Source organism: Procambarus clarkii, chromosome 28 (assembly GCF_040958095.1).
Source record: "Procambarus clarkii isolate CNS0578487 chromosome 28, FALCON_Pclarkii_2.0, whole genome shotgun sequence".
NCBI classification, from domain to species: domain Eukaryota; kingdom Metazoa; phylum Arthropoda; class Malacostraca; order Decapoda; family Cambaridae; genus Procambarus; species Procambarus clarkii.
The window spans coordinates 2660041-2674516 of NC_091177.1; the positions used below are offsets into that span (position 1 = coordinate 2660041).

The 14476-nt window shown below is 49.6% G+C and overlaps 1 protein-coding gene across 1 annotated transcript; it reads left to right on the top strand.

The window, feature by feature from the left end:
* The first annotated feature begins 274 nt into the window (after nucleotides 1–274).
* LOC138369331 (uncharacterized) lies at nucleotides 275–10582 on the top strand. Its single transcript, XM_069332566.1, has 2 exons — nucleotides 275–315; nucleotides 10015–10582. The coding sequence occupies exons 1-2, from the start codon at nucleotides 275–277 to the stop codon at nucleotides 10580–10582; spliced, it is 609 nt and encodes a 202-aa protein (XP_069188667.1).
* The last annotated feature ends 3894 nt before the right edge of the window (nucleotides 10583–14476 follow it).

Sequence of the window (14476 nt, forward strand, 5' to 3'; positions counted from 1 at the left end):
TTTCATATGCTTATCTATCTTCACCCATCTTCCTTTATCCTCACAATCCCTATCCTTTCCTCACCATTCTTCATCATCCGTCACCTATCTCCACATGCCCTATCCGTTCATGACCTGTCTTCACCTGTCCTAACTTATCATCACAAGTGGAATGCTCTGAAGCAAGTTGAAGAAGTCAACTACATTAGCAATTTTAAGGTCAGATTCAAGTGCAAACATCAGGATTATTAAATTATAACTAAACAGGTACCTCAAGGCTAGTAGGCGGAGGCACATGGAGCTATATAGACCTCGCTTCCCAGTTGGCACTGAAAGGTAAGTGCCTTGTGCAATTTTGCAGGACGATTGGTGTGGGGTCGCGGACTGTCATAGGTATGTCAGGATCGCCACCATTGCCCCCACTATAAAGGGTTGGGACCTATGGCGACCTACACATACAAAATCAATTGATGGTGGCTGCTTAAGTTCCCTAGAATTTTATTACTTTACTCGACCTTGGAATATATAAATATAGAGTAAGGACTGCCATAGGTGGGTCGAGGTAGACTCCCCATTGAAATAACTTTTGGTGTCAGTCGATCCAAAGCACCGAGTCGACCTGGGCTCCCAAAACTTAAATAACATACTGTAAACATTCAGGGGATGACCCAAGACCCGCCGAGTACGGCATCTGTGGGTGTGTGTGTGTGTGGGGGGGTGTGTGTGTGGGTGGGTGGTTGTCTGTGTGGGTGGGTGGGGTTTGTGCGTGCACATTTATGTCTTACCTGTATACTGAGATCGTTGGGGTTGACAGTCTCCCAAGAGGGTGTGTGAAGGCATAATAGACGGTATCAGTCTCATTCAAAGCATTTCGCTTGATGACACGAGAGCTCTTCATGAGCAAGTTACCGATATTCTTGCTCTTGTATCATCTGGTTGATGTCGGTAAGGATCATGTATCTATCAATCATGTCTTTCAGGACTTTTTCTTCCATTTTACGAGCCATGGAAAATAAAATGCTGTGGAATAATTTAATAAGGGGGGCAGATACTGTAGGGTTGGCTATTTCATCACAGGTGGCAGAACATCTCTTTCAAGCCGCGTAACAATGCATAAAGGAGGCCCCATCAAAGAATATATAATATTTACACTGAACCAGATAATCACAAAGCAATCCTAAACAACAACAAAATAATCGACACATAAAACAAAAATAGAAGATTAGACATCGCCGAAGCACTATATAGCAAACAGTCTCAACCGCTGTTAACAACCAGCTCACACTTGGGTACATTTAACCATCGACAGGACCAAGGCAAGATACCCAGCACACATTGGGTAACTGAAGATGGCGCCCAACTTCACCGCACCCGTCTTGGCTATATATGCGGTTGTCCCAGCTAGTGTGTGTGTGTGCACGGGAGACATCTCCCGTCACGCAGGGTGCAGTCGCACCTCCACAGATCTCCGGTATCAGCTCTTGATACTGGTGATGGCTCAAAAGGGCCACCACTTACGGGCTAATCATGCCCGTGCCACCTTTTGGGTGGCTTAATCTTCATTAATCAATCAATCTAGTGTGTGTTTGTTCACGGGAGACATCTCCCGTCACGCAGGGTGCAGTTGCACCTCCACAGATCTCCGGTATCAGCTCTTGATACTGGTGATGGCTCAAAAGGGCCACCACTTACGGGCTAATCATGCCCGTGCCACCTTTTGGGTGGCTTAATCTTCATTAATCAATCAATCTAGTGTGTGTTTGTTCACGGGAGACATCTCCCGTCACGCAGGGTGCAGTTGCACCTCCACAGATCTCCGGTATCAGCTCTTGATACTGGTGATGGCTCAAAAGGGCCACCACTTATGGGCTATTCATGCCCATGCCACCTTTTGGGTGGCTTAATCTTCTCTCTCTCTCTCTAGTGTGTTTTTTACGGGCTCACCATAGCCCGTGCTACATGGACACTTCGTTCTGAGCAGCTAAATCTGGAACAACATCAACTAAAGTGTTTGACCCAAATATCAGAGTAACAAGGTTATCGCGAATATCCGAACTGAATTACGGGCTCGCCATAGCCCGTGCTACATGAGTATTTCGTTCTGAGTAGCTAAATCTAAAACAACAACAACAGCAGCTAAAGTGTTCTTACGGGCTCACTATAGTCCGTGCTATTTGGAACTTTTTGTTCTGAGTAGCTGAATCTAAAGCAACAACTAATGTATCCACTTCATTCACCTCTGCCCTTGAAAATGTTGACCTGATCAATGAAACACACCTCTAAGCGTCCGGACATATAAAACTGTAAAATAAACTTTGGAGAATACATTCTTAAACTTCTCAAGAAGAACTTAAGAAATATTGTTTGTGTCACCACCTTGTGTTCTCCCAAGGCTAAATTGTGTCCTTGTTTACCCTGTCTATTCTCATGAGAATTTTCTTTGTGGTGATCTTCTCTTCCTCAGGTTTCTTCTCTTTCAGTAACGTAAGCTGTAATTCCCTTTGGTCTTTCCTCGTAGCTCAAACCTCTCAACTCTGGTATATATGTCCGATAGTATAACTGTGCGTGCCAGTGTTAAATTTTTTTTTTTATATGATTTGCCGTTAATTTTTAAATTATTCTGGGCCCACTTGCTTGCCTTCGTACTTTTTAGAAGTTCACAGAAAAACAAATATATATATACGTAATCCAAAAAAAAAGTACCTTGTTCAGTAGGCCTATGGAAATATGGGACCCACCATCCTGACCATAAGAACCTAAATTTCTGTTTAGCATATTCACGTTTTTCTTCAGGCAAAGAATTCTAGAACAATAAACCTAAGGGTTATATTAAATTAAAAACTACGACTAAAAACTTTCCCATCCCCCCCCCCCCCGTCTCCCCTTCATCTCTGTAGGCCTCCAACACCCCCCCCCCCCCTCCTCTCCCCTCCCCCTCCCTTCCCCTCCTCACACCTCTGTTACAAAAAAAACAATAATTACAAAAAAGGGAGTAATGCTTTTTTTTGGTCGATTTTGGTATTTGTAATTTGCATCAGTGACGACATTGATGATTAATGACATGATTGGCAGGCAAGATCGGTGGTCTTGGCTATATAGAGCCTACCAGACGCAATATAGAGCCTACCAGACGCAATATAGAGCCTACCAGACGCAATATAGAGCCTACCAGACGCTATAGAGAACCTACCAGACGCAATATAGAGCCTACCAGACGCTATAGAGAACCTACCAGACGCAATATAGAGCCTACCAGACGCTATATAGAAACTACCAGACGCTATATAGAAACTACCAGACGCTATATAGAACCTACCAGATACTATATAGAACCTACCAGATGCTATATAGAACCTACCAGATACTAATAGAGCCTACCAGACACTATATAGAACCTACCTGACACTATATAGAACCTACCAAACACTAATAGAGCCTACCAAACACTATATAGAGCCTGTCAGATACCACGGAGGGCCTACCAAATACTCTTGAGCCATTAAACACTACGGACGTTCGGAAATACTCCTCGACAAACACGAGAAGCCAAGATTTATCTCTTTATCTGTAAATGCATCAAAAAACCTGGTTTATTAGGTAATGGCCAATCCTTCAGAGGGGGAGAGAGCGGGCAAAGATTAATATCTTAGCAGCAGAAGACGGTCCGGCTGTGAGAGGGAGGGAGGGATGGTGGCCCATAGGGTGGGGGGCAGCACCTGGGAGAGTGGGGGGTCCGCATCTGGGAGTGTGGGGGAGAGTGATGCCGGTTCAGAGGGGAAAGGGAGCATCAAATTTCAGAAGCGGCTGTGTTCCGTTCTCTAGCGAGCAAGCGCATATAAGAACGAAAACACACATGCACTCACTCACTCACTCACTCACTCACTCACTCACTCACTCACTCACACACTCACACACTCACACACTCACACACTCACACACTCACACACTCACACACTCACTCTCTCTCTCTCTCTCTCTCTCTCTCTCTCTCTCTCTCTCTCTCTTTCCCCCCGTGTCAGAGTTGTTACCAGATGGAATACATTAGACAGTGATGTGGTGGAGGCAGACTCCATACTCGGTTTCAAATGTACATATGATAGAGCCCAGTAGGCTCAGGAATCTGTACACCAGTTGATTGACAGTTGAGAGGCGGGACCAAAGAGCCAGAGCTCAACCCCCGCAACCACAACTAGGTGAGTACACAAATACTCACAGGAGACAGGAAACTAAATGGACGGTACACGATGAAAGGGAACTACCTCCCTATAACGACCAGAGGAAAAAAAAGACTTGGATATAACAGCAAACACTAGAGACTTGTATAATAGAATAACAGAATAAAGTCACTAACATACTCTTATACTAGCGAGAGTCAGAACAGTATTCAGGAATTTAAATATGGAGGCATTTGATTGCTAGTCACCGCCAACGTAAGACCAGTTTAGAGTAGTCTAGAGACCAGTCTAGAGAGTATGCCGTCCCATCGTGGAGCCTCTACCAAAAAAAACAATCTGGTTCGTCCCAGAATTGCGAGGGATGTGGTGTGAAGAGAGACCGAAGGAACGAAACCTGACTGACAATGCGAGAAAAAAGGAGAGGGTGAAAACATGATAGAGACGTATAAAATACTTAGGATAGACTGAGTGGAAAAAGATGAAATGTTCACAATGAATACCCATAGAACAAGAGGGTATGGGTGGAAGATTGTGACACGAATTAATCGTAGAGATGTTAGAAAGTTAAGTTTTCATTTAGTGTATGAGCAGTGGCAAACGGTAATGAACTAAAGGAACAGGTTGTAGAAGCACACACTTGTTTTATAACTTTAATCTTGTGCCCAGATACAGCACGTATTTCCCCTCTGAACTTCGACACTGAGGCGCTGAAACAGGAAACTGGCCGCTCTTGTCTTCAGTTTTCCCAATGAGGTCCTCACCCACCTCTTTTAGGAATTTAAGTGCACATTTACCCCAGGCGCCCAGAGTCTCAGAGCCTGTCGGTACGAACCTGTAACAACATTCTAGGTCCCTGTACTTGTTGGTTTTCTGGGTCTCCCTGAAGGTGGCTGCCCCGCCTCCCTCAGCTGTGCTGTAAGGTAGATAGGTATCAGCCAATGTAGACGCACATGTGTAATCCCATACGACCTGTTTACCTTCCCTCCACGGCTGCAGGGTGACTCCATCTGGGCGTTTTTGGCTGTTGTCAGGTCTGCACAACTGAGGTTCCCTTTGTGCTGGACACCCAGCTGTAGCCAAACTTCTCTTGATGATGTCATTGACTGCTTTATGTCTGGCAAGCTTTCCCTGTGTCTTACGACAGATGAGACCATGGCTGCCGTATTGGTCTGCCCGTGCATGGCCGCAAACGCACCGGTGTTCGGTGGAGATAGGGGCGGCAAGGCGCAGGGAAACACCAATACTTAGGTCCCGATGGTCCAGGCAGATGCCCAAGGTGGAATTAGGGACTGCCAACAGGAAGTCCCCGGCATGGGGAGCTTGCACAGCTAGAAGACGCGCTCTGTCCTTCTCAGAATTTTAAACTACGGGCTCACCATAGCCCGTGCTACCTAGAACTTTTTGTTCCGGGTAGCGAATCTTAAACAACCACCACCTTCTCAGGAGCTGCCTCCAGCAATGCTGTGGCGATGTTCTCCACTATGGGGCTATCCCATTTATCCTGTTTGCAGTCGTTTGGAAAAGTTGGTCGAGGGTGAGAATAGGAAAGAGTGTCCCACTGACTGACTCCCACAGCAAATTTGGGATCATGAATCCCAATGGAGCCTCTTAGGTACTCTGGTAGTATTTCATTCACTAATTCACCTGTAGGATAGGATCCAGGGTCGAGGATAAGAATGCCGGTAATGCTAACTGTGTCGTCCTGCAAATACCTATACCCCCGAGTCTAACTGGGAGCGTTGCTTGATCCCATTGGTCATCTTGCAGGAAGAGGTTTAACACTTTCATGGTTATTGAATTAGGAGTGAGTCATATGCTGTTACTTTTGGGCTGTCGAAGGAGGGAGCACACCGTAGGAAATCGCCAAATCGTTTAACAACCTACAGGCACCCATTCACTGCTGGGTGAACAGAGGCGTACAGTTAGGGATTGGCGCCCAGTCAATCCTCATACCTCGATTTTTCTCTGAGGTATGTAGCGATACTGGAGGATATCAGGAATGCCCCCGTTCGTGCTAAGGCTGCGGAATCTAATCGGTTTTCCGAAAGCTGTTTTTTTTGCTTAGTTCATTCTGTCCTTCAAATGAGTAACGGACAGAAAGCATGAGTTTTGATTTCCGTTAATCTTGGTATTGTTCCTGTATTATTTGGAGTTAATCTTTGGCCTTTTATAGTTGCTTATGGATTCAGATGCTGTGTTGGGTTCTGTGGGCCAGTAGCTGACTGCATGGGGCAGCTTAACTGGGCAATTCACGAGCGCCGGCAGTTAGGATCCAGAGGGACTCCGCGAGTAACGCCTGGCGGCGACTGGAGGAGACTGGAGGAGACTGGAGGAAGCTGCTGTCATATGCTTCGTATTGTTTATGCATACTTCGGTTAACGTTTTTTGGTGGGTGGACGGGAGAAAGGGGAGGGGGGGGCCGGGTTTGGGGGGCTAGAGGGAGAGGGGGGGCGGGTTTGGAGGGTGAGGGGGGAGGAGATGATTTAGGGTTGGGGTTCAGGTTAGAGGTTTGGGTTTGAATGGAATGAGAGTTGTAAATTTAGGGTTGTATTAAGATGGGGTGATGGGGGGGGGGAGTAAGGGTGAAGGGGGGGGAAGTAAGGGTGAAGGGGGGGTGAGGGGGGAAAAGGGTGCGAATTTACGGGACTAGGATGAGGTGAGGAGTGTGAGGGGGGGGGGGAAGAGAGTGTGTGATGGGAGAGGAGTAATACAGGAATGTCTACCGTTAGTCTTACTCTGACCTCTTCAACCCCCATCACAGATTACACTCTAACCCCTTCCCTGTAGAATTCATCAACCCCCCCCCCTTCTCTGCAAGATCCATCATCACCCCCTTCCCTTACATTTCCCATCACACCTCCCTAAAACACTCAACATCCCTTTCCCTCATATTGTACTCCTTCCCCTCCCTCGAACGAGCTCCTCCTACCTTCCTTCCTCTCCCACACAAGCCCCTTCTAGGGTCGACGGAATAGGGGAGGAAGTAGTGAGAGAGAGTGAGGGGGAGAGAGGTTACGGAAGAGACAGAATAGAATAAGGGAAGGGTGCAACGAGGAAGGGTAGCTTAAAGTCAAGGAAGACAATGAGGGCATAATCACCTCACAAGTATGCAGATTAGTGTCACCAACTTCCTTCCTGTCCTGCCCACGCCCGCCGCCCACGCCCGCCGCCCACGCCCGCCACCCACGCCCGCTCTTATGTCCGGCGTTTACCCTCTTGGATTGAATGTCAACCCCCCCCCCAACGTTTAGCCCCTACCGAACACCCCTAGTTCACCCCTTTCCCACCCCCCCCCCGACACCCATTTTCACCCCCCCCCCCCGCAACACACACCTAGTGCACCCTTCTCACACCCAGCACCCCTCCCACAATCACCCAGCAAGCCTCCCACACCCAGCACCCCTACCACAATCACCCAGCACCCCTCCCAAACCCAGCACTCCTCCCAAACCCAGCACCCCTCCCAAACCCAGCACCCCTCCCACAATCACCCAGCATCCCTCCCACACTCACCCAGCACTCCTCCCACAATCACCCAGCATCCCTCCCACACCCAGCCCGGCCTACCCTCCCCTCCCCTTCCCCCTCCCCCTCCCGTCTGTCCCACCTCCATTTCATGAGTGCCTCGATCATTTGAGCTGACTTCTTTGTTTATTAATGCTTTTTAATTTAACTATTTTTTAGGAGAAAGATTTAAGTTTATTAATAATGAACCTTTTCATCGTCGTCGCCTCCTCCTTCGCTCCTCATCCTCTTCCTTCCTGCTCCTTCTCATTCTTTCCTCTTTTCTCTTCTTCAGTACTTTGGTACTCTTTCTCATTTCCATCAACCCCATCCATCCCTTATCCAGCCTGCAGCTTCTACTTTCCTCTTCTTCCCAATCCTGTCCATCCCTTGCTCTTACCCTTCCCTTGATCTTACCCGTCCCTTGTATCTCCTTACCCTTCCATCTTAGCTTCTATTCCCTCCATTATCCACGATTTATTCCAAGACTTTATTCAGTATTTCCTTTAGTCCCTTCTCCCTCCCTGCATTTTTCTCTCTCCCTCCCTTCCCTTCTTTCCCATCCCCTTGACCACACCGTTTTTCCTCCTCTCCTCCCTTTTCCCTCCCCACCCATCTCTCCCTTCTCCCTTCCCAAACCTACCTCTCTCTCTCTCTCTCTCTCTCTCTCTCTCTCTCTCTCTCTCTCTCTCTCTCTCTCTCTCTCTCTCTCTCTCTCTCTCTCTCTCTCTCTCTCTCTCTCTCTCTCTCTCTTTCTCTTTCTCTTTAATCCCCACAGCTTTGCGTTCCATCCCTAGACTCAACTTGGTTTATCATGGTTATCTTTGCTTTGCCACCCCCGTCACTTTGCCACCCCCCGTCACTTTGCCACCCCCGTCACTTTGCCACCCCCCGTCACTTTGCCACCCCCCGTCACTTTGCCACCCCCCGTCACTTTGCCACCCCCCGTCACTTTGCCACCCCTCGTCACTTTGCCACCCCCCGTCACTTTGCCACCCCCGTCACTTTGCCACCCCCGTCACTTTGCCACCCCCCGTCACTTTGCCACCCCCCCGTCACTTTACCACCCCCCGGCACTTTGCCACCCCCCGTCACTTTACCACCCCCCGGCACTTTGCCACCCCCGTCACTTTGCCACCCCCCCGTCACTTTGCCACCCCCCGTCACTTTGCCACCCCCGTCACTTTGCCACCCCCCGTCACTTTACCACCCCCCGGCACTTTGCCACCCCCGTCACTTTGCCACCCCCCGTCACTTTGCCATCCCCGTCACTTTGCCACCCCCCGTCACTTTGCCACCCCGGCACTGCCACCCTGTCACTTTTATCGTACGGTCGGTCTTCTCCCCTTTCTTTCCTCCAATCCCATTCCCTTCTTTCCCCTTACTTTCTTTCCCTCCCCCCTTCCTCCCTCCCTCTCCCCATCGGACATCCTTCTCATCCTGCTCACGGTTCTCACTCTCCCTCTAGCTGCTCCCCACCCAGCCGTCGGGGGGTGGGAAAGGGATGTCGCAGCCCGTCCCAAGATGCCGTCACCCCTTCCCGGCTCCCTTTCCATCGGCGTCCCTTCACAGCCCATAAACACTTTAGCGTATTTGTCCCCCCACCCCCCTCCCCACACCCTGGCTCATGCCTCGAGTGATCTACTTCCTGCTGGGTGATGCTGCTGCTGCTGCTGCTGCTGATGCTCTAGTTCCTGCTGGTGCTGCTCTAGTTCCTGCCGCTGCTGCTGGTGCTGCTCTAGCTGCTGCTGGTGCTGCTCTAGCTCCTGCTGCTGCTCTAGCTCCTACTAGGTGCTGCTGCTCTAGTTCCTGCTGGGTGCTGCTGCTCTAGTTCCTGCTGGGTGCTGCTGCTCTAGTTCCTGCTGGGTGCTGCTGCTCTAGTTCCTGCTGGGTGCTGCTGCTCTAGTTCCTGCTGGGTGCTGCTGCTCTAGTTCCTGCTGGGTGCTGCTGCTCTAGTTCCTGCTGGGTGCTGCTGCTCTAGTTCCTGCTGGGTGCTGCTGCTGCTGCTCTAGTTCCTGCTGGGTGCTGCTGCTGCTGCTCTAGTTCCTGCTAGGAGGAAGTCATCCTATGTGTTCCTCATCCTCTCCACATGTGTTCCTTCTCCTCCTACTGGGCGTTCCTCCTCCTGCTTGGTACTACTTTTTCTTCAACTTCCGTTCGGCTCCGACTAGTTATTTTCTGCTTTCAGTTCGCCCTCTTCCTTCTGTTTGTCATCAATCTCCTCCTGCTCCTCCTCCTCCTCCTGTCGAGACATCAGTCTTCCTCAACATCACCGCAGACTCTCACATCACTCCAAGGGAGACCAAGTGACCCTCGTCTTAGGGGCGCATCTGAGACGACGATGTTGATCATGCAGTGAAGCAGGCGGGGGTCAGTGCCGGGTGGCGGTCATTGAGTGCCGGGTGGCGGTCATTGAGTGCCGGGTGGCGGTCATTGAGTGCCGGGTGGCGGTCATTGAGTGCCGGGTGGCGGTCATTGAGTGCCGGGTGGCGGTCATTGAGTGCCGGGTGGCGGTCATTGAGTGCCGGGTGGCGGTCATTGAGTGCCGGGTGGCGGTCATTGAGTGCCGGGTGGCGGTCATTGAGTGCCGGGTGGCGGTCATTGAGTGCCGGGTGGCGGTCATTGAGTGCCGGGTGGCGGTCATTGAGTGCCGGGTGGCGGTCATTGAGTGCCGGGTGGCGGTCATTGAGTGCCGGGTGGCGGTCATTGAGTGCCGGGTGGCGGTCATTGAGTGCCGGGTGGCGGTCATTGAGTGCCGGGTGGCGGTCATTGAGTGCCGGGTGGCGGTCATTGAGTGCCGGGTGGCGGTCATTGAGTGCCGGGTGGCGGTCATTGAGTGCCGGGTGGCGGTCATTGAGTGCCGGGTGGCGGTCATTGAGTGCCAGGGTGAGGTGAAGGGTGTATGGGAAAAAGGTTTAATGTGAACTATACCTAGTATTTGTATGCTAAAGACATATTCATCTATACTCGGCCAGAGATATATATACTCGGCCAGAGATATATATACTCGGCCAGAGATATATATACTCGGCCAGAGATATATATACTCGGCCAGAGATATATATACTCGGCCAGAGATATACGCGGCTAGTTATTCTTGCGTGGCACTTAATTATGCGATGCACTTGTGGTTGTATTGAGCTTGGTGTGGTCCAGTTCACCTCGGGGGCACCCCATCCTCCTGATTTAGATGGTACTTTTTGGTACTGTTTGGTACTTTTTTGGACCATCGTACACACATACATTGACGGAATGGACAATCAGAGAATCGAATTTGGTATTATTTCCGTTATAGAGTCCGGAAAAAATAAAGCAGGATTCTGGTGGACTCCTTTTCCTGTAGCGAACTTCCTCCGGATGAGGAGTTGGCCTGGTCGCCGCATCATCCTCCTCCCAGCATCCAGCCTCATTACCTTGCACTGGCTGAAGTTAATCACTTGTTGCCATATGTTAGACCAAAAGTTTGTCTGTTTCTTCTTATTGCCAATTGCACATTTTCTCCATTTTAACCTATTATTTATTTATTTACATTTTTAAGCATTGATAAGATGCAGACAACTCTCTCTGTCTGATCCTTTCTTTATTTTTTAGAAAATAATAAGTCCCTGATCTGAAGCGTCTCTCGAACACACTAAAAGTATGAAAGCGGTGTCAAGTGTTCTAATATTCTATATTTTTGTGCTGTTAAATTAGGATAGGTTACGTTAAGTATGATTAGGTTAAGCTAGGAAAGTTAGGTTAATTTAAGTTAGGTACACATACGTGTTTTGTTGTTGTTATTTTTTTACACACAGGAGGTGAATCCTCGATGAAAGTTGCAGTCTTGTAAAACAAACACAATTATGTAATGAATTCAGTAAAGTATTATCCATTTTTTTTTGCTTGCTATAATAAAATCGGACTGCTAGCATCACATCTACCACACCACTACGACGACCCCCACACCACCACCACCGCACCACCACGACCACCACACCACCTCCACCGCACGACCACCACACCACCTCCACGACGACCACCACACCACCTCCACGACGACCACCACACCACCTCCACGACGACCACCACACCATGACCACGACGACCATCACACCACCTCCACGACGACCACCACACCACCTCCACGACGACCACCACACCACCTCCACGACGACCACCACACCACTTCCACGACGACCACCACACCACCTCCACGACGACCACCACACCACCTCCACGACGACCACCCCACCACCTCCACCACGACCACCACACCACCTCCACGATGACCACCACACCACCTCCACGACGACCACCACACCACCTCCACGACGACCACCACACCTCCACGACGACCACCACACCACGACCACGACGACCACCACACCACCTCCACGACGACCACCACACCACTTCCACGACGACCACCACACCACCTCCACGACGACCACCACACCACCTCCACGACGACCACCACACCATGACCACGACGACCATCACACCACCTCCACGACGACCACCACACCACCTCCACGACGACCACCACACCACCTCCACGACGACCATCACACCATGACCACGACCACCACCGCCGCACCACCACCACTAAGTATACTAAGTGGTGGTGGTGGTACAGTACACTAAGATCACGACTACCACCACCACCACCACGACCACCACCACCACCACCACCATAGTAAAACCACCACACCTACGCCCCCCACCAATACACTAAAAACCACCAACCACCACCACTCACCACCACTCACCACCACCACTCACCACCACCACCACCACCACCACCACCACCACCAGACAACATTCCGAACTCCCGCAAAGTTTTGACTCTCCAGCTTCCTGTATATCCCTGATGAGGAGTTGTGGTTGAGTCCTGGTGGCCTGTTGTGGTTGTTGTGGTTGTTCAAACTCCCTCCCCACCCCCTCCCCCACCGGATGGCGGGTGTCGTCGGGCTGGAGAAGGTTGTGTGCGTCTTCAAGAATGTCGGGAGAAAGGGTGTATGTTTGCATGTCATAACGTGAAAGGATCTCCCCATCTTCAGGGAGGGGGAGTGTGGGAAGTTATCCGGAAAGGAGACGAGGGAATGTCGTTGGCCTCTTGACGGTATGAGAGGGATGCTGCCATATATATACATATATATATCCTAGGGTATTTCCTCTCGACCGAAGGATGCTGGGTTGGAAGCCATTACTATGAGTGAGGGGATTAAAGTCACCACCGTCTAGTCTAGGGCGTCGAAATCCTCAGATTAGACAAAATTGTAAATAATTTTGTCAATAAAGATGTTAATAATAAATAAAAGGGCGTTTCGCGTGCTTGTGTTGAAAGAGTTGTGTGAATCTTTGCTGTGTACAAATAGAAGTTTCTCTGGAGATGAAGCTGCTATTCTGTGTAATGGAAGGTAATAGAATACGTAATAGATATTGGGCTATGCAGCAGCTATACGATCTGTGGAGAAGGATAGTCCTGGTACTCATAACAGGAAGGAGGGTCCAGCGTGTAGCCTTGTGGCCGATACGGTTTATCAAGTCACTAAGAGACAGTAGTAACGCTGTGCGCACGCGATATATATCCGGGAACTTGACTTTCATGTCATGGTGACAATAGACTATTTTACAACAGGTAAAAATTGGAATGTGTTTAAATATGTGGCGATTTCTTGAGCATTATCCAATGAATTAATGTTAAATTCTTATATTTTTTGTAATTATTTAAATAGATAATTGTGCTGAGTGTGAAAATAACTCTTAGGAAACTTACTTCTTGCTGGGTCTATTTAGACAGGTTTTGCAAACTTTGAAATATAATTCTCAATAGCCGGAGTAGAGCAGGAGGAACATTAAAGAGTCTGGTGACTTCGACAAGCAAAATGACTTCCTCAACGATAAAATTATAAATTTATCCTCCCCCCCCCCCCCCCTCCTTGATTTCTCGAGCCCTAGTCTCTGAGAACTTCTTTCGTCTCTGTGAAACTCGCTCGGTCCCTCATCTCTGTGGGAAGTTTTTGCCTGTACTAATTTTCAGTTAACCGTCAAGGATGCTCTTGTTCCATTAGACGAAGCTAGACCGTTGACCAAAAGGAGAAAAGAGGGATCTTCGCTTCCCGGGAAAAGACAGTAGAGAATGTAAGAAGCAGGAAGAGGAGGAAGGAGAGAGGAGGAAGGAGAGAGGAGGAAGGAGAGAGGAGGAAGGTGAGCAGCAGAAGCAAGCAATGGATCACAAAAGAGTGAAGGATGAAAAAAAACCAATGAGTCAGAGGGTGATTGTACTGTATACAATCCATCTTAGCAAGGAATGTTGTTTTAGGTCGCAAACAATGTCCAGCGTCTGGCAGTTTGATTGTTATGTCATCATAAATGTGTGTCAGGGATGAGGATGTTGGGGTAATGTTGGCCTATAGGGGAGGGAGGGAGAGAGAGTGACAGGGGGAGAGGGAGAGAATTATCAGGGGGAAAGCGCCAAGCCATTACGACTATATAGCACTTGGAAGGGCTCAGGATAAGGATTTGGGATGGGACGGAGGGGAAGGAATGGTGCCCAACCACCTAAGATGGTCGAGGATTGAACGCCGACCTGAATGAAGCGAGACCGTCGCTCTACCGTCCAGCCCAAGTGGTTGGGGAGAGAGGGAGAGGAAGGGGGTTATCTTTCATTACCTTGCGTTGATTTCGGGGATCAACGTCACAGAGGTCCGGTCTCGGACTAGGCCTCTAGGGGTTATCTTGAGATGATTTCGGGGCTTTTAGTGTCCCCGCGGCCCGGTCCTCGACCAGGCCTCCACCCCCAGGAAGCAGCCCGTGACAGCTGACTAACACCCAGG